Source organism: Pseudorasbora parva, chromosome 21 (assembly GCF_024679245.1).
Source record: "Pseudorasbora parva isolate DD20220531a chromosome 21, ASM2467924v1, whole genome shotgun sequence".
Lineage (NCBI taxonomy): Eukaryota > Metazoa > Chordata > Actinopteri > Cypriniformes > Gobionidae > Pseudorasbora > Pseudorasbora parva.
Window position 1 is genome coordinate 11,578,661 of NC_090192.1, and position 27,401 is coordinate 11,606,061.

The 27,401-nt window shown below is 38.3% G+C and overlaps 1 protein-coding gene across 2 annotated transcripts; it reads right to left on the reverse strand.

The window, feature by feature from the left end:
• samd14 (sterile alpha motif domain containing 14) lies at positions 1-27,228 on the reverse strand. Of its 2 annotated transcripts, XM_067430251.1 has the most exons (10): positions 27,196-27,228; positions 26,942-27,046; positions 23,286-23,335; positions 17,050-17,207; positions 12,820-13,177; positions 9,454-9,541; positions 9,086-9,154; positions 8,828-8,963; positions 6,688-6,801; positions 1-965 (listed from the first exon to the last, which is right to left on the reverse strand). In XM_067430251.1, exons 3-10 carry the CDS (start codon positions 23,326-23,328, stop codon positions 804-806), a joined length of 1,128 nt encoding a protein of 375 aa, XP_067286352.1. In that variant the 5' UTR covers positions 23,329-23,335; positions 26,942-27,046; positions 27,196-27,228; the 3' UTR covers positions 1-803. The 2 variants fall into 2 exon arrangements, with proteins under 2 accessions (XP_067286352.1, XP_067286351.1); XM_067430250.1 differs by lacking the exon at positions 27,196-27,228 and having other exon boundaries at positions 26,942-27,189.
• Between the last annotated feature and the right edge of the window lie 173 nt (positions 27,229-27,401).

A 27,401-nucleotide genomic window follows, 5' to 3' on the forward strand; every position in this document is an offset into this window, starting at 1 on the left:
AAAATGTGTTATTTTCCTGTTTTTCACCAAAAAAAGAGTGCTGGCACCATGTCAATGACCTTTCCAATTGATTCCTGGTGACAGATTTATTAGAAAAAGTTAATTTTTCTTTGTAAGTTATGTGGATCAGTTTTCGCCACTTGTGATTATATCACTTCAAGATGGCCACCAAACAAAATCATTGGGACATAGTTGACCTCGGCAACATCAATAATTCTAAACACCTTTAGGGTACGAAAAAAACAGGTTACAAAGACATGCCAAACGGGTACATGGGAACCTATTTCTCCACAACAATGACAATGACAGTTCCACAGCAGCACATGTCATCATCAAATCTTATAAAAGGATCCCAGAACACCCTTGAACTAAAATATTTCTTTGTAATGATGACAGTTATGATGGTGGCAGGTGTCATATTCATCCTTTATTTTTGTCAAGTGTAAGTCTGTCATCAAGCTGGCTGCTATTCAAGCGCTTCTTGAACTAACTTTTGTTGGGAATGTCTTATTATTGTACAATAAGTTACAAATGTACAACAATGACTGTACATTAAACAACTTTTTCTGTGCCCCATAGTGTCATCAAAAGTTCAAATGAAGGTCAATAGAAATGTCACACTTCACCTTTAGACATCTTGCATTGTTCCAGAATCACTTTTTCAATAAAATAACTAAATTGACAATTTTGCAACTTATCTTTATTACTATATCAACTGGTAATACATTGTGAAAGCCAAAGCAACGTTTGACATTAATAATGGCACCTGCAGCATAGTTGCATTCAGTCTTTCAGAAATGCCATCAAGTGGTCAGTAATTTTTGTCCATCTTCACTGTGTCCATTTTTCCCGCTGTCCCGTTTTCCATTAACAGTGTTCTGTCGCTCTGTCCTATCTTTACCAGCAGCAGAAAGCATCTTCTTTTTAAAACTGAAATCTGTGCCTCGACTGTTGTCACAGTCATTCTGAAAAAAAAGAACAAACTATAACTTTAATGTTATGCAAAAATGTTTTACAGGCGTAATGATTAAAGAATGACTGCAGTAAAGGTAGCCAGTTTCCCCTATTAAATACAGTCATGCAGCAGGCTGATTTGCCACTCAGTCGGCATACCCTCTATAAGTTTGTTGTAGTCCCTACCAGCCGTTTGTTGTAGCCCTTAAAAGTGATTTCTTTAAAAGAAAATATCTTCCATTGTTTTTAACGTTAAGTGTTGTAACTTTGATGGTGTTGTTTATGCTTAAACAGCAACATTACACTCTTACTAAAGTAAAAAAAAAGTGAAATCATGATCAACCACCCATTTAACTGCACAGCAGTTTATTTACTGAGAACAAATTGAATATGCAGCACAAACCAGCTTTAATATGATTAAGCTAGTGTGAATCTGTTTCACTTCAATATAATATGATTGTCCTTCATAGTGAAAGACAGATGTATGTATATAGCAGTGTGCCAGCGCCATCAATCTCCAAATGTTCCTCTTTGCATCAGAGAAGACTGAAATGAAAAATCTATATTAATGTTCTACCTGTATATTCAAATATTATGCAGCCTTTCTGTACCTTTTTTTTAGTATTGAATAGCTGCACTCTTAGGCCGAACTTTTATGCACTACCATTAAAAAGTTTGGAATAATCAAGAATCATTTTTTGTAACATTTTTGAAAAGTCTCTTTGCTCTGCAAGGCTGCATTTATGTGATCAAAAACACAGTAAAAATAGTAATATTGTGAGTAAGTATTCCAATTTATAATAACTAATAGAAGTGTATCACAGTGTATCCCCCCAAAAATTAAGCAACACAACTGTTTTCAACATTGATAATGATTAAAAAAATCTTTCTTGAGCACCACACCAAATATTAGAATGATTAGAATGAAGGATTTACAAACATGTTTGTCACATGTTAGCGTTGTCCCAATTTAGAGACTGCATTGTTCGAAAGCTGCATTGGAAGGCCAATTGCATCACCAAGCATCCTTCAATTTGCGTGTAAATAAAGGATACAACGTAGGATCCTTCGCGTCCTATGGTTCCCCCGGAATTCATTGTGTGGCGGTGACAACTTTTTTGGGGCGAAATTGCTGGATTACACTTTTTTGGGGGTTTTGGGTTTTAATTTGTACTCGAATAATTTAATGTATCCAATGATACAAATGGAAAAAAACAAAAAATATATACTGCATTTATAAAGTGGTTCAAATGTTGACTCTAAACAAGATGCGATTTTATATAGTTTATGCTCTTTATTATGTACATAAATGCTACCCTGACAAGCCAGACCCACATCAAGATGTTTGGTCTGGGAACTCCATTGACAGGTCTCAATCCGACAGGTGGGATAAACGGTTGTCTTTCAAACTCCCTCTGCACGCGATAGGATAGAGCTACAACCAAACAGATCAACGTGAAGCCGAGCTAGTTGATAGATTAAACTTTCGGCAAAACACTGAACACATCTTTCCTTCTTAAGAATGATTTCAGTTCCGTTCTTTGTTCTTTTATCAAAGAAAAGCTTAACTCTAAGTCTTCCAGAGTTGCGGCCAAAGTTGATTCGAAAGACTGGTGTTTGCCAGCTTCTGTGTTTATAAGAAGCGCACAACTCTGCAGGTATTATGTTAACACCGACTCTATACACAATGTGATTAGCCTGACCAGAGTTTGTTTTTTCCAGCTCAGAAATGTATTGAGAGATTCTAGACTACACTCGCAGCAGATTAGATTTGCATCTAGATTTCTAGGCTACATAAATGCACCAAGGTGAACAAATTTAGACAGGTTTTAAACCCTGTTTTGTTTTTAGGTAGTTGAATATACAAAGTCCAGTACATTTATGTACATTACTGATGCTTGTCAACAGCATCTGCCAGAGCTACTAGGCGACAAGAATAGTCCTCTGTAGGCTGTCCCATATAACAATGCACGGTCTGACCTTCGAAGGCATGGCCAAGTCCATGTCCTTTGAAGTATGCAGCCTCAGCCTTGGCTGTTTATTTCAGTTCCCTTATTGCATCCAAAAATTTAAAGTTGCCTTCAAAGGATTCAAGGTAGGAAGGCAATCCAATGTTAGCTTTACTTCCAGAGATACCTTCATCTGATCGATTTTTTGATTCAGTTCAAATCACATTTAAAGCAGCTTCACAGCAAATGCATGTGTCTACATTAAAATTTAAAGTGGTTTGTTACCAGAGTCCAAGTTATGTATTTCAGAAAAGTACATAAGCACACAGTTAGCTAACAATGTATATTAAAGTGAAATGCTGTTTCATGCATACTGAGCTTTTTACACTGTTAAAGACTTGGATTCCCATCCTAAACATAGACAAAGTTTCAAAAACTAATGTTGGACGTTTGATGGAGTATTTCTGTGTCAAAAATACTCCTTCCGTTTTCTCACAAGTTTCGGAGAGTTTTTTTCGAGTATGGGTTTACTTGACGTTAATAGAACGGAAGGTCCTTGTATGGGCCGTACGGGCTCTTCTCCCGGTAGGAAATGCACTGCCGTAAACACTGCTCTCAGCTGCAGATCCAGTCGTCCGTGAACACTAATGTCGGTTATAGTCCGCGCCGCGCTCCACTTCATTCCTCCACTTTGACATTAAGCGACTTCAACGCTTCAGCACAGCATTCCGGGAAGGCAGCGCTGCATTTGAACCGATTTGAACGCAGCAATGCTTCAGTCGCATCGCAAAGTGGATCTCCACACTCCAAGAAGTGTGTTTTTGACGGAGCCGTCCCAGCTATACAAGTTCGGTCCTGCTTTGGAAGCAGCCGGTAAGTAAAACTGCTTCAAATGTCTGTGCTGTGCTTATCGTCGCGTATGTAAACATCAGTAAACGACACGATCGCGTGCTTCGTCATTCAAATGCACTAACGGACTTCATTGCTGTTCTATGTAACGTTATAACGTTACACTAGTCTGACGTGCAAAACCGTTTTGCTTGCTACTAAGGTTTGGTCGCATACAATAGCCCATAAACCGAATCATGTCCTCATAAACTGAGAGTAAAGACAAATGTTGACAGGCCACTAAATACAGTACATACCACAGAGACGGACGTCCTGCTGTTGCTGTTTCTATTTCAGCATCCGAATCATATCTATTAGCTGAGATCGATACCAAGGGTTTCTCCACGCTTGAGGACGTCCGCTTTGTTCGCAATCGTCATTCTTTAGCTCCGCCCACACGATACGCCTCCAGACGCTGGTTTTTTTTCCGGAAAGACTCGGTACAGCCCATATTTCTTTTAGAAATATAATAAATCTAAAGACTTTTCGGAGATATGAAGGATGCAATACTACTCTAGAGGTACTCAAGATTGACATGATATTGACTGAAACTGAGTGTTTCACCCGCCCCTTTAATCAATATAAAAATAAATAAGGGACAGACAATGGGCTATGTGAAATAAGAATACATGTCCTAACAATGATTAGGATAAATAGAAATTGAGCATGGGTGTGTGTTGATATATATTTTAATGATCTAAAGCCAAACAGAGAGAGCTCTGGTGAAAACTAAACGAATATTTAAAGGGGTACTTCAGCGCTGGAAAAATGAATCTGTATTTAAACTGGGTCATTAATGTAGTAGAAATGTAAAATTATTTTTGAATTTGGTGCCTTCTAGACTGAGAAAAGACAGAAAATGTATTTTTGTCTCATGGGGATGAAAGACTACAAATTCCCAGAATGCTTCACTGCCCTGTGAGGCCATTCCCAAAGCCACCGCTACTGGATTACAGTGACTGAGTTAGAGAACAGACACAATTAAATACTGAACATGTCTGTTCAATATAACGATCGAGTTGCTGCGTGAGTCTCACAGCACTAACTCAGATTAGGAGTCAGATTACATTTAATGTCATAAATGAGCTAATGAGCTCTCGTGATGAGAGCTGAGGTAATTGCGACCACACTCCCGGCATATAATCACAACGCGAGTTCAGTCTGGCGTGTTTTCAGTTCATGCCTTTGGAAGCTTAACTTTCATAGAAATTAATTTGAAAAGTTAAAGTTCCCGTTCTTTACGTGTTTTCGAAGCTTTGATTGTGTTTACAGTGTGCAATATAACATGAGTTCATGTTTCACGTGTAAAAAAACACAGTATTTTTCACACAATTTACTTTTCCTGAACACCGCTGTTTCCTCTGTCCTAAAAACGGCCTGATGATTTCCTTGTTCTATGAAGTCCCTCCTTCAGAAATACGTAACGAGTTCTAAATAGGCCAGCGCTTCCCGTGTGGCAGCCCTGGCCTATTGGACAGCAGCTTAGCGCACAAAGGTCCCGCCTCTTACCATAACGGGGAGATGCAAGCGCTGAATGTGTGCTCTTCTCCACGTGGGAGAGCAACAAGACCACACCCCATATTTTGCGTGTTCTTGTGGGCGGAGGGTTAGTCAACAAACGGTTCTAGTGACGTCATTCCTGCAGGAAGTGCAGGGGTGTAGTCCAAACCGGCCGTTCGCTGTAGGCTTTGAAAGGGAACTTCTGTTAAATAAAATATCTCGCTTGGCATTGAACTTTGAGCTTTATAATTTTACAGGTATTATTTATGCTCTAACAGCAACATTACACACTAACTAAAGTTTGAAAGATGGAATCGTGAAGAACGGGACCTTTAAAACACTTACATTGCTTCCACAAAACACAAAACATCCATTTAAATGAATGCCTGCAGCTGCGAGCTGTGCTGTGAGTGTGATTTCCTATCCCCATGTGCGGGTTGAAAACATGAGGAAATGGCTCCCGCTGCTGGCTGTATTCTATAGCCTCTGGCCAAACATTCCAAAAATTGATGATATTTGCGTCATGGGAGGAATTTTTCCAAAAATAAAATGCATAAATCTCTCGTCTCAGGGGGATATGAGGGGGGGAAGCTCAATCATTTGATTATACACCCAGGGTTTCTACTGAAACAAAGCCATATGCTAATCGCTGAAGTAACCCTTTAATCACTGCAATAGTAATTTCTCAATACAAATGACATCAAAAGTGAAAAATGTAGGTCAAAAATTCACATTTACACACAAACTGACCACCAACCACAACTTTCACACGGCATCTTTATTTTTTAACTCAGCTGTCACAGAATTGAAAGCACAGGATTGTGGAATATCAAAGGCAGCTAAGGATACATCTAGGCTGCCTTCAAATATCCATCAGATGAAGGTATCTCACAAGACAGGAAGTGAAGCTAACATTGGATTCGGATGTGCCTTGATGTGTTCCTATTTTGGAATGCAAGGCACCGTTTTTCAGTTTTTGGACGCAGCCATTGTCCAGTATTGTTTTTGCTCTAGTAGTGTGAAACAGTTTTTTCTCCTTTGGCCTGTTTTCTAAAGCTATATGGCTGGTTTTATATCCATCTGGTATTATATCCATATCACCTCTTCCTTGCATTCGACTCATCTGCACTGTTACATTTTTAAAATTACATTTTAAAATATATTGAAGTAGAAAACAGTTGTTTTAAATTGTAATAACGTTTTACAATATTACTGTTTTTACTGTATTTATGGCCAAATAATTGTAGCCTTAACCTTAACGAGCACAGGTGTCTTCTTTCAAAAACATTAAAAATGGACTGGTATATTTGGATGAACTATTCTATTAAAGGCGCAAACCAGCCAGTTGGACAGAACAAATTTAGACATGTGAGTGGGTGATTTGTAGTTATCTCACCCCATCTGAATGCTCGGGTAGGGTCTGATATGGTTGTGATGACTCAGTCTTGCAGGGTCTGACGTCTTCCAGTAAACCCACAGAAGAATCAAAGTCCTCATCAGTACTGGAACCCTTGAAGAAAGAGGAATGAGAGCTTATAGTGCTGTAACATGCTATGATTAACTTCATAATATGAAGTTAAAAACTGAAAAATCGTCCTGAAGTCAATGGGTTTTTTAATGGGTTTTTGATTTTACAAAATATTTTTTTTACTCAAACTTTCATGGAAAAAGAGGTAAGTACATGTGACATGACTAAACAAGCATGCACAATTTCAAAGAGATCGGTCAAAAGGTACCTCTATAACATTTAAAAAACCTGTTCTACATTATTAACTGTAAAACATTATTTTAACAGCATATTCTGTGAAATTCCCAATTGAAACCACCAGATAGCACTAAAAGACCACTCATTGGCTCATTCTTTCATACTGTTATCTTCAAGGGTTTTTTTCCTCATAGAATCACATTTAAACTTTTAAAAATCATTATAGTAACATTACAAATCAAATTTTTGTATTGTTTTTGCAATTATAACACATTTGAATTAAAATGAGACCTGCACATCATGTTCTCATTCATTTTCATTAAATATCTGTATCTACAAAAAGTGTGTGTGTGTGTGTGTGTGTGTGTGTGTGTGTGTGTGTGTGTGTGTGTGTGTGTGTGTGTGTGTGTGTGTGTGTGTGTGTGCGTTTAATAGACTTAAAATGTTAGTTCACCCAAAAATGAAATTTATGTCATTAATGACTCACCCTAATGTCGTTCCTCACCCGTAAGACCTCCGTTCATCTTCAGAACACAGTTTAAGATATTTTATATTTTAATCCCAGAGCATATGCAGTATATGCCCACTTTACTGTCCATGTCCATAAAGCTAATAAAAACATCATCAAAGTAGTCCATATGGTTGATAAGATTCTCTTGAAGCATCGAAAATACATTTTGGTCCAAAAATATTCAAACTATGACTTTATTCAACACTGTCTTCTCTTCTGTGTTCCTCAAAAAAGTTTCAAACGGTTCATGAATCAGTGAACCGATCTATGATTCGAATCGCCAATGTCACGTGATTTCAGCAGTTCGGATCACATGTTGAACTGCCAAACTGCTGAAATCACGTGACATTGGCGATCCGAATCATTGATCGGTTTGAATATTTTTTGAGGAACACGGAAGAGAAGACTGCTGAATAAAGTCGTAATTTTTGATATTTTTGGACCAAAATGTATTTTCGATGCTTCAAGAGATTCTAATCAACCAACTGATGTCACATATGGACTACTTTGATGATGTTTTTATTGGCTTTCTGGACATGGACAGTAAAGTGGGCATTGACTGCATATGCTCTGGGACTAAAATATAAAATATCTTAAACTGTGTTCTGAAGATGAACGGAGGTCTTACGGGTGTGGAACAACATTAGGGTGAGTCATTAATGACATAAGTTTTATTTTTGGGTGAACTATAACATGGAATTTCCTTTAACATGGAAAATGTACTTTGAAACCACAAACAGACACTTTAAAAATGAAAGTGAGCCAATAACTCATCCTCTACTGCCACCTGCTGGTTAAAATAGTAATTTTGTCATACCACTGATTAATATTGTTCTATAATTCATATTTAGACTTTATAAAGTCACTATTATAACATTTAAAATCACATTTTGTCAGTGTATCACTTCATTTCACCTGATCTCTCTCTAATTCATTCAGTGCTTAAAGACCTTACATGCAAAAGGCATTAAATGCTTTAAGACCAAAATGGCTTGAACCCCGATAAATGCTGCTCGCAGCTTTAATTATTATTATTTATTTATTTTTTAATAAAGCCCGAAAGAGTTGTCGGTGTAGTGTAGTTTGTTTTGCAGTCTACCTTTAGCTTTGTGAAGATTATGATAAACAAAAACTTTAAGAATCATAAACATTTGTGGTCACAAAGCTTATTTTCTGCAATAATCCAAAAGCCAATGGACAAATTATATTGGAGTTTTATCGAGGGTTGGCCAACAAAAATATATAATCACTGCGGTACTTTATTGTTCCTCAAAATACAACAATAAAAGGAAATATGGAATCTAGTTAAGGTTAGGTTACCTGGGTAAAAGGTTTGGATGGAGACTGGACGTTCTTGGGGGAGCCAGAGCCTCTTAATCTTTCACTGAACCAGGAGAAAGGCACAAACGGTGGACCGGATGAACGAGAGGACCGGTTCTCTGTTCTCTCTGAATCCCTGCACACAAACACACAAAACACTCACTTGCGTCTATACAGGTTCGCAAGGAAACATACTGGTGGTCTCAGATGACTGACTTTAGCCGAGTAAACACAGGACAGACTCACACACACACATACCGATTTCCTGCTGATAGTCTGTTGGATCTGTCTTTCCTGACCTTTCCATATGTGCGACGTAAAGTGACCCTGCCCCACAGAAAAACAAGCAGATAACCTTTAGAGCCCAACTCTGGCCAATACTACGACATCTGTATGATCTTAGTGGAAATAAAGCAACAGATTGCCTAATTATAGCTGTGTCTGATTGTTTAACATTTAAAAAACTTTTAACCTCTGCCAATATTTTTTACAAAAGAAATGTAGAAAACAATCTCCTGGTACGATAAACACTATGGTTAGATTGTAAATTGAATAAAACCTAAACATGTTAACATCTACTTATATCTACAACTGTTTTTTTAAGTCAAAAATATAGTTTAACTAACCCCAAATCGAGAAAACGCCTCCTGGTTTTCTTGTCCAGCAGCACCGTTGGACTATCTGGTTCATCAGGGCCTGTGTCATGACTGTCATCTGAAAACAGATCATCAGATTGAGCATCGGAATCCAGTACTGGCGCATGACTCATAATCCTGCTGGAAGTAGCTATCAGAAGATGGAAATTCACAAAGGGATCGAAATGGTTGGCAACAATACTCAGGTAGGCTGTGGTGTTTAAATAATGCTCAATTGGTCCTAAATGGCCCAAATCGTGCCAAGAAAACACCCCCCACACCATTACAGCAGCAGCAGCCTGAACCATTGATACAAGGCAGGATGGATTCATGTTTTCATGCTGTTTATGTAAAATTCTGACCCTATCATCTGAGAGTTGCAGCAGAAATAGTGACTCATCAGACGTTTTTGTAATCTTCTATTGTCTAATTTTAGTGAGCCTGTGTGAATTGTAACCTTAGTTTCCTGTTCTTAGCTGACAGGAGTGTGGGCACCGGCGTTTCTTCTGCAGCTGTAACCCATCTGCTTCAAATTTCTGCATTTTGTATACATTCAGAGGTTATTTGAGTAAATGTTGCCTTTTTATCAGCTTGAACCAGCCTGGGCTGTGTTTCCCAAATGCATTGTAACTATGCAATTGTTTATACACTGAAAAAAAATCTGTAAAAATACGGCATGATAATGTAGGCTACTGTATTAATTTAACGTAATTTAACATATATATATATTTTTTTACAGGTGTTTTACCTGTATTTAGTAAATGCTATTTCATGCCTTCTGACATATTTACACTGTTAAAGAGTTAAAGGTGCACTATGTAGTATTTTTGCAGTAAAATATCCAAAAACCACTAGGCAGGTGTTATATATTTTGTTCAGTTGAGTACCTACAATATCCCAGATGTTTTCAACTATTTGTAAATTGTGAGAAAATTGCTATTTTAACTAAGGACAGGGACGTTTCAGCATTGCGTTTGATGGAGTCGCCTGTCAATTGCGTCATATCTGCGCTACCCTCGGTTTCGTCTTTTGTTTGGCAGGAGCGCTTTACTCTTAGCAGTGTGAACAAGTAAACGCACGGACTAACGTCATAACATCATTTTAAACACACTTAAATGTATTTAATATGATAAACAGAGCTGCATTACCTCAAAATCATAACCGGAAGAGCGGTTCAGTGCAGGCGCCCGGCGACTGTGTCCCGTCCCATCATAATAAAAGTCCCGGTATTCGCGAGGCGGGTATTTGTTCAACAATCGCTCCAGCGGCCGTGATCAGCTCCACAACACTCGGTCCTACAGTAACGTTAATAACCGCATGCATGAACGTGATTCCTGCCTGAGTCCTATTTTCCACCGGCTGTGATGTGAAGACCACATCTCCCAAGATGCTGCGCTCACTCTTTGCATCATCAAACTACGCATTTGTTTTGAATAGGCGGCCTCCAGTGGATGGAAAGTTGCATAGTGCACCTTTAAACATTGCAACAACAAAAAAACAACAACAACAAAAAAACGAATCAGGCATATGACAGAGTATTTCTGTGCCAAATACACTTAAGGACAAACAAGTTTTGGAACAAAACATTTTGAATATGGCCCTGAATGAATAAAGTGTGGATTTTCGTTGTATGGGCACTTCTTCTGGATGAGTGTGTGCGCACATCAACCAGAGCGAGAGCACACCCATCAACGAGCTTCGTTCGGGTTACAGAAGCTGTCGGCAGCGCTGTCATTTTGTGGATGCGGTTGATTTTTCCAGAGCAGCAATGCCATTCTGCAAGTGTGTTTGTTTGTTCCCGGTCATAAGTCGAAACCGCAGGTGGTGAGTGAAACTGCATCAGATGTCCGCGTAGGTGCATATAATGTAAACAACACACCGCATAGTGAATTGAAAGTTATCCAGTGGTAATACCATGATGTATTGTTGTGTGTGTGTGTGTGTGTGTGTGTGTGTGTGTGTGTGTGTGTGTGTGTGTGTGTGTGTGTGTGTGTGTGTGTGTGTGTGTGTATGTGTGTGTGTTTGTGTGTGTTCAAGAATCGGTACAGCATATCTATATTTTATAAATATGATAAAACTAAAGACTCTTCTGAGATATGAAGGAAGCAATCCTCCATAAGATGAACACGAGATTGACAGAACATTTTCTGTTATTTTCCGGATTTATTTTTTAGGCTTAGGATGCTTTTGGGAAACGCAGCCCTTGTTACTCAGACCTCTGGCAAGGCATTTTCGCTCACTGGATATGTGCTCTTTTTCTGACCATTCTCTGTAAACCCTAGAGATGGTTGTGCATGACAATCCCAATATGGACTGCATTTAAATGGACTGCATTTATATAGCGCTTTTATCCAAAGCGCTTTACATTTTTTGCCTCACATTCACCCATTCACACACCGACGGCGGTGTCAGCCATGTAAGGCGCCATCCAGCTCGTCGGGAGCAGCTGGGGTTAGGTGTCTTGCTCATGGACACTTCGACACTTGGTCAGGTGGAACCGGGGATCGAACCACCAACCTTCTGGTTTGTAGACAATATACATGAACCACTGAGCCACTGCCGCCCGCAATAGATCAGCAGTTTCTGAAATACTCAGACCAGCCCGTCTGGCACCAACAACAATGCCACTTGCAAAGTCACTTAAATCATCTTTCTTTCCCCATTCAGCTTCAGCAGATCGTTTTGACCATGGCTGCATCCGAAACCTGGGAAATGCTGCCTTCTGAGGACACATTTGAAGGCATCAAGCCACGTCCAAATCTAATGAATGCTTTATTAGACTTCCTGTCTCCTGAGATACCTTCATCTGATCGATTTTTTAAGGCAGCATTTATGTGTCCTTCGTTGCCTTTTATATCCCACAATCCTGTGCTTTCAATTCAATGACAGTTGAGCTGGGGGGGGGGAAGATGGCGTCCGAAGGTTGCGTTTGCAGGTCAGTTTGTGTGTAAATGTACGTTTTTACCAATATTTTGCACTTCTGATGTCATTTCTAGTGAGAAATTACTAATATAGTAATTAAATATTTGTTTAGTTCTCTACAAAGCTCGCTCTATTTTGCTGTGGATCATTAAACTGTTACACTGCCTTATTTGTCTGTCCGAAATTCGTTTTGTGAGGTGCCTTCGTGCACAAAACACTGCCTTACAAGTCATTGTCTGATAAGGCAGCGAGGAAACGAGTCAGCTGCCTAGGTTTTCGGACGCAGCCCATGTCTACATGCCTTAATGCATTAAGTTGCTGCCTTGTGATTGGCTGATTAGATATTTGCATTGACGAGCAGTTGAATAGGTACACCTAATAAAGTGGCCGGTGAGTGTTTACATATTAGATGAGATGTATAAATGCAATTCAAACCTTCGCTCTGTGAGTATTCTCCATAGTGTAGGAGGGGTTGGCTGCTCTCTCGTGACTTTAGGTGGTCCGTCTGGCAAAGATGGGCTGGGGAAGATGTCTCTGAATGGACACAAGGTCTGCAGGGGGATTTAGAACGGGTGAGGGGCAAATCCTCCTGAGAGGAGGTGTTCAGGAGGTGCCTGTAGCTCCGTCTTTCATCTTGTACCTCTTTTTCGCCAACCACATTGTAGGGGTCAAAGGTGAAGGATTGGTCTCTCCGTGAGGAAGGCAAGGAGATAAGCAGGTCAGAGGAGGGGGAGGAGCAGCGAAAGGAAGGGTGGAGTGGAGAAGAGGAGGTCTGCACAGAGCCGCCATAACTCTAAACCGCAGATACACACAAAGACACACACAACATTTTTGAACTGGCATGTCACATTCAGTTATGATGCAAGACCGGACCATGATGTTTGAGGTCATTGACATGATGTGACCTCAAACCTGCACTGTAAACCCTAACACTCAAAATAATTTATTGGTTTGCGTAGAGCCAGCAAATTAGTTGAAACAAAATCACTTGTACACTATAAAATAAATTCAGGTCTCCAATTAAACATTTTCAAGTGACTGATCTAAATTTTTCAGTTGGCCGAATTGAATTTATATGAATTAAATTGAATCAATTCACAGAATTTAAATTCGGCCAACTGAAAAATTCAGATGTGATCAATCACTAGAACATTTTCAATTGAAGACTATATATATATAGTATTTAGAACTTTATTTTTTGAGTTATTTTTGAGTTCTCAAAACTGACAAATTTGAATAACCTAAATGTTTGCATTGGTTTGGTTTTATTAACTTGTTTCTTTTCATTTAGACTAACTTAAAGCTACACTGTGTGATATTTTCCCCCATCTAGCGGTGAAAAGGTATGGCCGATTTAGTCCAAGATTAACATGGCAACCCCCCTCTTCACATTCAACACAGTGCCATCGAGTGTTAAAATGCGAAGAGTGAAGCTTGAATTTATGGGTATGTCCCTCTTTGGCTAATGTACTTTCAAGATAGAGGGGCAACATGGCGACCAGCATTCGAACCCCTCACCCGTATGTGTTTTCAATGGCATATTATAAACTTATGAGAATACTTTATTACTTGAAAGAAGTAAATATAAATTAATGAGCACATATATTTTGGAAAGAACTACGTGTTTTTAGCTAAGAATAAACTAAAAAAGTTACACAGTGTAGCTTTAAATTTCACTGAAACTGGGCTGGGATTTATACTATATATGTGGGTCATATTTGGAGATTTAGTCGAGTTTATTATCCTTTTTGTTTTGTTATGCTAGTTTAGAAGAGTTTATGTTATGTTTTTGTAGGGTTACCATCATGGTGTCGAGTCGAGTATGAGCTTAGTTTGAGAACAGATATATGTTAAATGCATTATATGGCTGTCTTCACTCAGCAAGTACTACACTGTAACAAATTATTTAGCAAAAAAGTTACCTGGTTGCCTTAAAATTCTGAGTTCATTGAAATTAAAATTTTGAGTTAATACAATGAAAAATGTTTAGGATTCGACAACCTTTATTAAAATATTATTAAAAGATTGTGTAACCATATTGGGTAATTGTGTGTGTTTTATTTCTGATGACACAGTGAAACATGCCAAATAGTGCTGTTTTCATGATTTATCAAATTTTTTATGTGGTTCAGATACAAAAATATTTTGAGTTTCTTTTTATTAAACAAATTTCCTTCATTGTATCAACTCAAATTTTTAATTTCAATAAACTCACAATTTTAAGGCAACCAGGTTACTTACTTTTTTGAGTTAAACCAACAAAAAACAACAATTTTTTTTTTACAGTGTATGCTAATGTTACCAAAGCATTGTGTAACCAATTAGCAAGGTGGCATTTATCGAATAAGATGGATGGGGCAACATGGCGACCGGCATTCGAACCCCTCACCCGTATGTGTTTTCAATGGCATATTATAAACTTACGAGGATACTTTATTACTTGAAAGAAGTAAATATACATTAATGTGCACATATATTTTTGAAAGAACTAAGTGTTTTTAGCTAAGAATAAATTAAAAAAGTTACACAGTGTAGCTTTAAAGCTAGTCAAGTTTCCACAACTAAAAATTCAGATTACATGATATTTTTAAGTTAAATATATGAATTAGCTTACTCAAACATTTCAAATTCAGAGCAAGCATGATTACAATATTTTTTTTCAAATTTCAAATATATTTTTTTTTTGCCAGCTTATTGGGGTTTACGGTGTTGATCCACATTTTAATTTAGAAAGAAAATTGGAAAGTAATTAATAATTACTTTTAATTAAAGGAACACCACATTTTTAGAAATAGGACTTATTAAACTTCTTTTCTAAATTTAGATATGTAGGCAAATGCGTTTTTGTCTCAGTGCATGCATTGTTTTAGTTTGGCAGGGTCGCCGCTAGCTTAGCTTAGCATAATGAATGGAATCCTATGTTGGCAGCTAGCATGTTCTGAGTAAAAGTGATCAAAAAAACAAAAACAAACGCCACCTAATTACTTCTTGTGGTCTGCATATTCACAACGAGTACAAATAGCGATGCAGATTAGGACTAGGTGATTTCCTAGGCAGATATTGACATGGGACTATAAGGCCGCCCAAATCGTCCCAATGGAGGCTAACGATCAGCGGGTGAAGGTCGCTAAAGGGATTTAATAAAGGGATTAATAAAGGGATTAATTAAGGGATTTTATTACAACTTCTCTATATTTGACTCCATTTAATCATAATTTTGAATTTAGGTTAGAATGCCAATTGGTTATTTGGTCATTTATTTTTAATAGTTTAACTATACATTTAATTGTTCCGCTTAAGCCTTTGTTGAAATTATGCCCGTTCGTAACCTGAATAAACCCAGAGCAAGTCAGAATCAATCAAGTGTAACAATTGATTAACATTAAGGTAAATGTATAATGCCAATTACATAATCAATTCAAAGGTAGCCTAATCCATACATAACCTCAAATACTCTGAGGTAAAGAATGAAATATAAACCTGACTTCTGAAAATTACATAATGCTGGCTGTCTTGAGACTTCCAGCATTACAGGCTGACCTGTTTAAAGTGTCAATCCCCGATATCTTTGAAACATTCCTTTAAATACTCAAATACCAAATGCAAAAACACTTTCAAATGGAAACATATGTTCACAATGGGAATTTGCATTAATCTAGTCCTATAGACTTGTATTGATGCAAAGGCCAAATGGATGAAAGCCACACCCACCATACTAAAATGAGATATATCTAAACTCTTAAAACATTGAATATCTTTTGGTTAACTTCTGCTTCTGTGGGGATGAAATCTTTGTACCAGTCGCACTGAGATATTTCAAACGATATCAAACACATATAATACTGTATCGTGTGGATTGATATTATAATAGAGAGATTTTGGGTGTATTTTCAGTGATCTCAGCATGAGAGAGCATAGGAATTGGGAGAGAGGGGGTCAACAGGGAAAGATGTAGATTAGCTGATACTGAGGTGAGACTTGCGTCTCAAGTGGTGTGTGAGGGACAGTTCAGATGTTAATTTCCTTTGTTTTCTCAGAGAGTCCTTGTTCCTCAATTAGACTTTTCAGCATCTGCTAGTTTTTCCAGCCCTACAGGACTATATTATGGGGAAGCAAAGGCGAAGCAGAGATATCACGACTCTCATCCTCACGTCCTCCGGCTGTTGAGCGATCCCAATGTGTTGCGTGATATCTCTGCGCCCCAGTAGCAGTGCTTTCTCTGTGCTTCCCCATAATGCTAGCTGGCAACATAGGATTCCATTCATTATGCTAAGCTTGCGGCGACCCCGCCAAACTAAAACAATGCATGCACTGAGACAAAAATATATTTGCTCACATATCTAAATGTAAGAAGTTGAATAAGCCTTATTTCTAAAAAAACGGTGGAGTGTTCCTTTAAATAATTGTTCTAGTTATTTACCTGTAGTAGCTAATGAATCAGAGGTCTCGCATATTCACAGAAAATAAAATAGCAAGGTGGATGTGGCATAAATTGAGTCAGGACTGGTGTTACCTCAAAGAATAGTTGTATTATGATGGCCGTGAACATCATACAGTGAACAAATGCAATGACATGGGTGAGTGAATAACATGACACATAAGAGAATTGGCATTTTTGGGTGAACTACTTCAGTCAGATGCATGAAATCTACAGTGTATACACACCATTCTATCAATGCTGTCATCCCCATCTATTGAGCTCACACTGTCTCTCAGGCGGGTTCGGGAGGGGCGATGCCTCCTGGTTTTGATTGACAGTTGTGCTTTGGCTTTTTGCAGGCTGCTGTCCAGTCTTTCTGTCTCAGGAACCACCTCCGTAAGATCTGATATGGTATAAAGCATATACAGCATGTAATACTTTTTTGATATTGAGTATTTGGAGGCAAACATGTAGACAAATACATACAAACTAACATTGCAAATATGATGAAAATCTTGATAAAAGACTGCTGAGCTGGTCTCAATACACACTTGTGCAAATATTAGTGTTCACGTTACAATCCATAAAATGCAGTGACACCGTAAAGCAGGCTTGAAGCGCTATTAAGCTGCCAACAGCCTAGATTACTTATATGAATGATGGGCGGTCATTCCTCATGTGCACCCTGGGGGCGTGTGAGGGTCAGTGAAACGGGAACAAACACGCACTGACAAATACACGAAAGTGAGAGAATGACAATGGGCAGTGTGTAGATATGTGCAAAATACTAACAACGCTACAGATTTCATCTTATCAATAGAGTATTTTGTGTTTAGTAAAATGAATGTGTTAGTTCACCAAACTGCACAACTTCACACAATTATATTCATAAATATAAATTTGCTGTGATTTAATAATTTTATAAATAAATAAAAAATGTATATACTGGGGTTAAATTCAGCAGTTTTTATTTTACCAAGGATTTTGCACATTTACCGGTATTTGAATTCTTTATGTTTTATACAAAAAAAGAAAAAGAAAATAAGTATTATGTGCAACAAATTTTTGAAATTGGACAGATTATGATAATAAATATTTTGTTTTCACATGACAGCGCTATGTTTGTGACATGACCTCATCACAATACATTTTTTATTATGAGTGGCGAGTTACATCCGTTATCATCTTGAAAATAAAACCAAGGTCAAGTGAAGAGCATTGCATTGTGGGATATACAGGTTTGCGTGCCTCTGAAAAATATGGTACAAGAACATAAGTGTATTAACACTGTCACTGGGGTGGTACACCTTCAAAAGTTAGCCTTCTGATGTACACTATATAGGTACTGTCCACTTAAAGGGTTAGTTCACCCAAAAATGAAAATTCTCTCATGAATTACTTACCCTCATGTCGTTGGACACCTGTAAGACCTCCGTTCATCTTCAGAACACAAATGAAGATATTTTTGTTGAAATCCGATGGCTCAGACCGGCCTTCATTGACACCAATGTCATTTACTCTATCAAGACCCATAAAAGGCACTAAAGACGTTGTTACAAAGTCCATCTCACTATAGTAATTCTACAATAATTTTATGAGGCGACGAGAACAGTTTTTGTGCGCAAAAAAAACTAAATAACGACTTATATAGTGATGGTCTGATTCCAAAACAAAGTTTCGAACGGTTATGAATCATGGTATCGATTTATGATTCAAATCGCGTGTCAAACCGTCAAACTGCTGAAATCACGTGACATTGGCGATTCGAATCATGAATTGATACGCTGATTCATAACCATTGGAAACATTGTATTGAATTCGGCCCATCACTATATAAGTCGTTATTTATTTTTTTGCGCACAAGAACTATTCTCGTCACTTAATAAAATGATTGTTGAGTCACTGTAGTGAGATGGGCTTTATAATGATGTCTTTCGTGCCTTTTATGGGTCTTGAAAGAGGAAAAGACATTGGTGTCAATGAAGGCCTGCCTGAACCATCAGATTTCAACAAAAATATCTTCCGAAGATGAACGGAGGTCTTACGGGTGTCGAACGACATTAGGGTAAGTAATTCATGAGAGCATTTTCCTTTTTGGGTGAACTAACCCTTTAAGCAACAATCCTAGACAGTAAAAAAGATGGACAGTTTCCGATCCCTTCCACTGTATAGAAAAATGAAGGCACAAAGATCCCAGTAAGGGTTGTTGCCGATTACATTGTTCAGAGCCCTAGTCTATGCAGTAGAGCAGTGGTTTCTGGAGGACCCCCAGCCCTGTACATTTTGTATGTCTCCTTCATCTAACACACCTGATTCAACTCATGAGCTCATTAGTAGAGACTGCAAGACCTGAAGTGGGTGTGCCAAATATGGGAGACATATAAAATGTGCAGGGCTGGGGGTCCTCCAGGACAGGTTTGAAAACCACTGCAGTAGAGATCCTGAGGTGGAGCTGCGGCATCAAGGTCCTGCACACACTCCCGCTCCCGCAGACTCTATCGCAAGCATAGCTGTCAATCATGCTGTTACACCAGATTTTTACTTATAGCATCAAATAACTAACTAAATCCAAACTTATTGGGAAAACGAACACATGAACATAAGTCTATGCATGATAAGAACTATACCCAAAATGACAAACCATCTATGGAAAAAAAAAAAACTGAAGTATAATTGGATTTTTTAGTTTGGCTCACGTACCATTTGATTACATGGAGAGGATGGGGTTTAACCAAGCGGCAACCTCCTGCGATCTCTCTCGAAGCCAAAACGGAAGTAATGTAAACTGTAATTCCTTAACTGGCCACTAAAGGCAGCCTCCAGAAGGGAGCAGAATCTTATTGAGCCCCATGTTAAAATTCTCAACTTTACAGCAGAAAAAAACATGTTTACAGCCTGGTACAAATGGTGGTTTTGGCTTATAAGGCTAATTTTGATCTTCATGACAACTGTGAGGGGGCTGATTTTTTTTTATAACTCATTCGTTTACATTATATAAAGCCTTAAAGTTTTGCATAATTAAGGGCGTGGTTCCAAGTGGATAGCCATTTATCTGCCGTCTATAGTCATTGCGTCACCTCTGCTCTGCGCACATCCCGCCTTTTTGCCCATTTTCTGTTATGCGGGAGTGACACGCGATGACTCGCTCACAAGATGGCAACGCCCAGCTCGCCACTACTTTAAACTTCAGAACGGCTTATCGGAATCCTATTGTCACGGACACTACGTCCATATTTTTTTAAAGTCTATGGGTTTAACACCTATACTGCAGCTAGCCACCAGGGGGCGATCTAAATGCTTTGGCTTCACCTTTTCAGGACTTGTGCGGCACACTTGGTAATGACGTGCCTTTGAGGTAAAATATATTTTATGAGGTAAAATGCTTTAAATAAAGCTTTACACTACTCCACTTTCCTGCAGAGTTTAGCTCCAACCTTGATCAAACTCACCTGCCTGTAGCTTTAAAGTAATCCTGAAGACCTTCATTAGCTTACCCTTATTTTTTTATTAGGGTTGAAGCAAAACTGCAGGACCTTGAGGGCTAGAGTTAAAAACCCCTGGCGTACAATGTCCCGTTTGTTGTTTTAGGTTTCAGAAGGGTGCTCGGTGACACCCTCTTTGCGGCCAATATTCACCCTTTTTGTGCACGCTATTTTCAGCACTGCAAATCATGCTGGAATTCATATGGAAAAACCAATGCCATCGTTGGTTACTGTTTGTATCACTGTGTATCAAGTGCTGAGGAAGCCTTTAAAGCTGAAATTAAAGGGTTAATTTACCCAAAAATGAAAATTGTCACTAATAACTCACCCTAATGTTGTTTCACACCCGTAAAACCTCTGTTGATCTTCGGAACACAGTTTAAGATATTTTATATGTAGTCTGAGAGCTTTCTGTTCCTCCATTGAAAAGATATGTACGGTATACTGTCCCTTTCCAGAAAGGTAATAAAAACATCATCAAAGTAGTCCATGTGACAATTGGTTATTTAAGAATTTTTTGAAGCATTGAAAAGTTTTATTGAGTTTATTGAGTTTATGCAGCATTTTCTTCTCTTCTGTTTTTGGTTTCAATCTGCATTCGCAAACGTGGATTGAAAACAAACCCAGAAGAGAAGACAATGCTGAATAAAGTCATAGTTTTTGTTATTTTTGGACCAAAATGTATTCTGAAGATGAACTGAGGTCTTATGGGTGTGGAACGACATTAGGGTTAGCCATGAATGACATCATTTTCATTTTGGGGTAAACTAACCCTTTAAGAGATGGTAATATTGGCATTTTGTTTCCGACACACGCTGTAAGTGGTAGACCAATCACAACAGACTGGAGCAATTTGAGCAGAGTAGGCTCATGGAAAGAAAGGGAGTTTAGAGAGTCTATAGTCCGTCTGTCCTTCGGATGAGATGTTAAACCGAGGTCCCGACTCTCTGTGGTAGTTAAAAATCCCAGGATGTCCTTCGATAAAGAGTAGGGGTGTAACCCCGGCATCCTGGCCAAGTTTGCCCATTGGCCTCTGTCCATCATGGCCTCCTATAAATCCTCATATCCTGATTGGCTTCATCACTCTGTCTCCTCTCCACCAATCAGCTGGTGTGTGGTGAGCGTTCTGGCGCAATATGGCTGCCGTCGTATCATCCAGGTGGATGCTGCACATCACCAATGTGGCTGAGGAGATTCCCCCCTTCTATATGTAAAGCGCTTTTGGTGTCTAGAAAAGCGCTATATAAATGTAATGAATTATTATTATTATTATTATTATTATTATTATTATTATTATTATTATTATTATAGGGACCTATCATACACCTGGAGCAATGCAACACCAGGCACAATGCAAGTGTTTTTTGTTAGTTTCAGCCCAACGCAGTTATCATTTTCACATCCAGCACCACGTTGTTTAAATGGCAAATGCACTCGCACCCGTCTGTTCGCCCATGAAAACGACTGTGTCATTAGTGCAGTATTTTTTGTGTTATTTAAAGAGTGTGCTAGTAATATAGAGAGCATACCAAGACGCATGAAAGCTGTGATTCAAAATCAGGGTTATTCCACCAAATATTGATTATGAACTTATTTTCTTTCCATTATTCGAGGTCTAACAACACATATTTTTTGTTATTTTGTTGCTTTTGGCAAATAAATGCTCTAAATTACAATATTTTTATTTGGAATTCGGGAAAAATGTTGTCAGTAGTTTATAGAATAAAACAAAAATGTTAATTTTACCCAAACACATGCCTATAAATAGTAAAACCAGAGAAACTGATAATTTTACAGTGGTCTCTTAATTCTTTCCAGAGCTAGTTCATCTTCCATGGTGCAAGCGCAACTGGCTTTTAAAAGGAATGGGAGGTGAGACTTTGATTGTTTTGTTGCACATTACGCCTAAAACACACCCATAACTCATTAAGAGACTAGCTAAAAACCTTTTGCACCATCCATGCGCAGACCGTTTTTTCCGTTAAACTAGCAAAAGTGGATCAGGACACGCCCTAAGTGCACCTGAGCCGTGGAAGCAAGTAAACCTATGTGGGAGACCTCAACACAAAATTAAAGGGGCCATGAACTGAGAAATTTGTTTTGACCAGGAGAGTGTTTATGACTGACTGATTTTTTTTATAAAGTTCAAATTAAAGGTCTAGTAGTAGTTTCAAAAATGGAAATTGGGCAGACATTAAAAACACCAGGTGCACTAAACTTTATCCAAGTAATATGACATACTTATGAATATGATAACCTTTAATGACAGACCAACTGTGAGTTACCGTGTTCTTAATCGAGTACTTAGCAAAAGCCATCTGTTGGCATTATTTCGAAAATAATCATGTTTAGCAGCTGAATTTGTGGTGAAAAATTACATTATCCATGATGTTGTCCCGGGTACTTAAAATTTCCCCAATCAGCAAGTCTTCTGGGAAACCATGAGAAACCAGTTTCCATACTTTAACACTTCCTTTAACAAATACTTCCGGGAAAAGTGGCCACTAATGCATGCTATGTTGTAGACTGCTTATTGGGTCTGGGGGAGTTGGGGCATGGACATAAATATTTCATATTTTTTGGAACAACCCTGCCAAACGTTTCTACTCCATTCCATTCTCCAAACTTGTTTCCAGATCTCAGCACTAATTCCTGAGGTGACGTAGACACTGACTCAGCATAGGCTGCATCTTCAAAGCCTGCACTAAAATCCCATGAAGCCAGCCTCTTAAAATGTGCCCATTACATCTCCCATTAATTCCTCGACCATGATACTGTAGATGGCATCTAAAAATTCACAAAAATGTTTAATAAAATATTCACAACTCTAAAACAAACCAATGTGCATCCACAGAGAGAATCGTAGCCCCTGGTGCTTTTAGAGGCCAGGCTGTAGCTGCTCTCTCCTGTAATGCGCTCAGTGTATTGGGAGTGTGGAAATGAAGATCTGGACATTAATGGAGGGGGGAAGGGTTTGGCAGACAGGAGAGGTCACTCACCAAACACATCCTCTTCTGCCTCGGCCAGCGGAGTGGAGGACATCTTCAATCTAAAAAAAAAGAGAAACTTTCAAATTGAACTGCATGGACAAGAGGACATTTCTATCCTGACCACGTAAAGAGTGGTGGTGGACGGAGATTTTAAGTGGGAAAGCACAGATACCATTAATCAATTTTTGTTTTGGTAATGTTGATCCTAAAATGTACTTCTCAAACTACTAAACTGAAATTAAAGAAACACTCCACCGTTTTTAGAAATAGGGCTTATTTAACTTCTTTCCTACATTTAGATATGTGGGAAAATGCGTTTTTGTCTCAGTGCATGCATTGTTTTAGTTTGGCAGGGTCGCCGCTAGCTTAGCTTAGCATAATGAATAGAATCATATGTTGCCAGCTAGCATGTCCGAGAAAAAGTGATCCCAAAAAAAAACACCCACCTAATTACTTCTTGTGGTCTGCGTATTCACAATGAGTACAAATAGCGATGCAGATTAAGACTAGGTGATTTCCTAGGCAGATATTGACATGGGACTATAATTATGGGGAAGCACAGGCAGAGCACTGCTACTTGGGCGCAGAGATATCACGCAATACATTGCGGTCGCTCAACAGCCGGAGGACATGAGGATGAGAGCCGTGATATCTCTGCTAATTAGGTGGTATTTTTTCTATTTATTTTTTATCACTTTTACTTGGGACATGCTAGCTGCCAACATAGGATTCCATTCATTATGCTAAGCTAAGCTAGCGGCGACCCTACCAAACTAAAACAATGCATGCACTGAGACAAAAACGCATTTGCCCACATATCTAAATTTAGGGAAGAAGTTGAATAAGCCCTATTTCTAAAAACGGTGGAGTGTTCCTTTAATTGAAAACAATTGTTCAAGCACAGAACTAGATATAATATGGCAATTACCAATTACTAAATGCTTTATGATAGACTATCTCTGAACTTTACAGCTATGTTTTAAATGTCATATTTATTTTTGATTGACTTTTAGAGGAAGCCAGGGTTCACTGTGCTTTTTAAAAGAGTTTTCTTTCTTTGGACCAAAATAATATATTTTGAGAAATGTTAGTAACCAAATAATGATGTTAGTAACCAAAAGAAACAAAACAAGTTCAGCATAAGAAAAAATGTCATAATGGTTAGGAACGACATGAGGGTGAGTGAATGATGACAGAATGTCCATTTTTGGTGAACTATGGCTCGTTTCATTCTTGTTTGTGTATCCTACATGTTTTATATAAATTGTTCAAATCAGGGGCACACACACAGAACTGACCAGTTGGCCAGGTTAGATTTGGCTACCACATACGCAGTGTCCAGGCAACAGGCCGCCGTGCCATCTGCTGCCCAGCACCTTTAGAACGGTCAGCGCCCCTGCCATAACATTCTACACTCTAAAAAATTCTGAGTAAAAAACAACCCAATGTTGGGTCAAATATGGACTAACCCAGCGATTGGGTTGTTTTAAGCAAATATTTAACCCAACCGTGGGATTAAAACAACCCAATCGCTGGGTTAGTACATATTTGACCCAACATTGGGTTAAAACAACCCAGCATTTTTTAGAGTGTATACTAAATAATATCTATGGAACGATTCCGAAAGCATTCTTTAAAAGTTGGCTTGTTTTAAACATGGAACACACTTAAATCCGAGTTCCCATATGAACATATTATTATATCTTTAGTCCATTTTATCACGAAATTCAAACGATAAGGCCGTTTTAATGCTCTTTAATGTGACGTGATACAGATCACTGTAGGCGCGTCAGTTCCAGCAGTGGTGGGGAGCATGAGTGAACGTGATCATCTTTTCCTAAACAATAAACATGACTGAACATCTGAAGCTATGTTGAGGATACATTACAAATCACTCAAATGTATGTATGTCATGTAATTGCTCAATCTGTGTTTTTTTTTTTTTTTTTTTACCAAGGAAAGGCAACAAAACAGCTTCTAAACTTAGGCCTACTTCAGAAGTAAATTAGTGTTCACAGCTGTTAGTTCACTCTTTCACTAAATATATGCATTTGCCTATATATTCATTATATTCTACTGAATTTAGGCTAATAGTTTGGGCTCTGTTGTTAATCTTTAATATTATATTATTGTGAAAGTAATAAGGGCTTCTATCTATCTATCTATCCACCCATCCATCCATCCATCCATACATACATCCATCCATCCATACATCCATCCATCCATACATCCATCCATCCATACATCCATACTTACATACATAATTGTTTGTAACATAAATCCACAGTAAAACAAAGCATATTCATATATAAAATATACCAAATTACATACATACATACATCTATATTTGTAAGTAAAATAAATTCATTCTAAAAATAATTAAAAAAAAAATAATAATAATAATAATTAGGTTGAAATGTAGATCAAATTACTTATTTGGTTTTTACTTATATTGACAACCACTTAAAAAAAACATATGGTCACTTGATTAATTATGTTTATCATAAGTAGCTTTTCCAGAAGTTGAAGTAGATACTAATATAGAGAGTGCACACCAGTGCGCACACACAAATATACAACACCATTATGGTAACACGCGTGACACTAAAATAATGCAATAAACATTCAGTTGAAAACATAAGATGTAAGATAAACCCCTAATGTACATGAATGATAAGAAGGAGAAAAAAAACTGTTAAATATCAATGAAAAACCATCAAAAGTGAGCTGTCACGCAGAGAAACCTGGGAATATAAATTTGCAGCTTTCACTGTAAATTATAATATGCCATGTTCTTTTTCACTTACAAAAACTATATATATATAACAGCAGTAGCCTATAGATAGTTTTATTTTTCTGATATATTACAGTTTTTTAACCGTATAGAGTAAAGTAACAGGTATTTACCATTTTATTTTTACAGATTGAATCGTCATGGGATAGCGAGCAGAGAGGGTTTATGATTAGGAAAAGGTGGTTGAAAGGTTCACCTCCCCTGTGGTTAAGTTCAAATGCATGATCCATTATCCAGGGCTTCTTCTAGGGCTAAACAGTTACTGAATACAAAATAAACAAGATGGGACTACAATTTGATCTCAAACATCTAACTTTTGGTTCTTGTTAAGAAATCAGGGTAGGCTGACTGTCTGTATGACTATAAGGGCCTCACTTTCACAAGTCATCTCACTGTGATGGAGATATAAAGCTAATGGCCATAAAACTGCCCCCCTCACACATTATCCCATCTATAAGAATTAGGGGGGGTAGGGCTGCTAAGTAGCTGACAGGCAGGGAATGGCAATAGCAAACAAATCGATAAGGAGATGGGAGGGGATGAATCTGACCTGTGTGCATATATCAGCAAATAAAAGCTTACTTTTACTGCAGGGCTAAAAAACAACAACAAAAAATGGTACATGCTCATCAACATTTCAGTGGCTACGTAGAGATGTATAACCTTGTATGCAATACAAAACCTGATCGATACAAACGTGTGAAAGAAGTACTTACAATCATTATAGGAAGCGTTAATTTAGCTCACCTCTGCTATAAGAGCTACAGATGAGAAGCAGGACAAACAGAGGCTGTAAATCATGAATATTTCATTATGACACATGGATGGAAGGGGGACAGGGTGGAAGAGAAAGATGGATAAACAGACTCACCTCTATGTATAGTTGCGTATCCCACAGCAAAGCTCAGCTGCTGGGATGGGCTGTCATACTGCTCCTCTGCTCTGCTCACGGGATGCTGCTGGAGGACTTCTGTTCCTGGATGAGCACAAATTTACAACGTCATTGGGCCACTCTGCATGTGCGCACATACAAACACTCAGACACAATCTCTGACACACACACACACACACACATACAGAGAACGAGCCCAACAGCAACAGAATGTCAGACACTGCTATACACACCCAAGGACAGTGATGAAATGAAGGAGGCTGAGAGAGAGAGAGAGAGAGAGAGAGAGAGAGAGAGAGAGAGAGAGAGAGAGAGAGAGAGAGAGAGAGAGAGGAGGGAGGCAGAGACACATGTGCATCATGAATCAATGTTATTACCACTCCAACAACCAATCAGCTTTCATACCAATCTATATATATGTGTGTGTGTGTGTGTGTGT

Coding starts and splice junctions, on each gene's coding strand:
- samd14 (XM_067430251.1), bottom strand. CDS start 23,328: ATGTCCTCCACTCCGCTGGCCGAGGCAGAAGAGGATGTGTTTG. Junction 8,964..9,085: donor AGACTATCAGCAGGAAATCG/GTATGTGTGTGT, acceptor GTTTGTGTGCAG/GGATTCAGAGAGAACAGAGA. Junction 6,802..8,827: donor CATCCAAACCTTTTACCCAG/GTAACCTAACCT, acceptor TCTTTCTTCAAG/GGTTCCAGTACTGATGAGGA.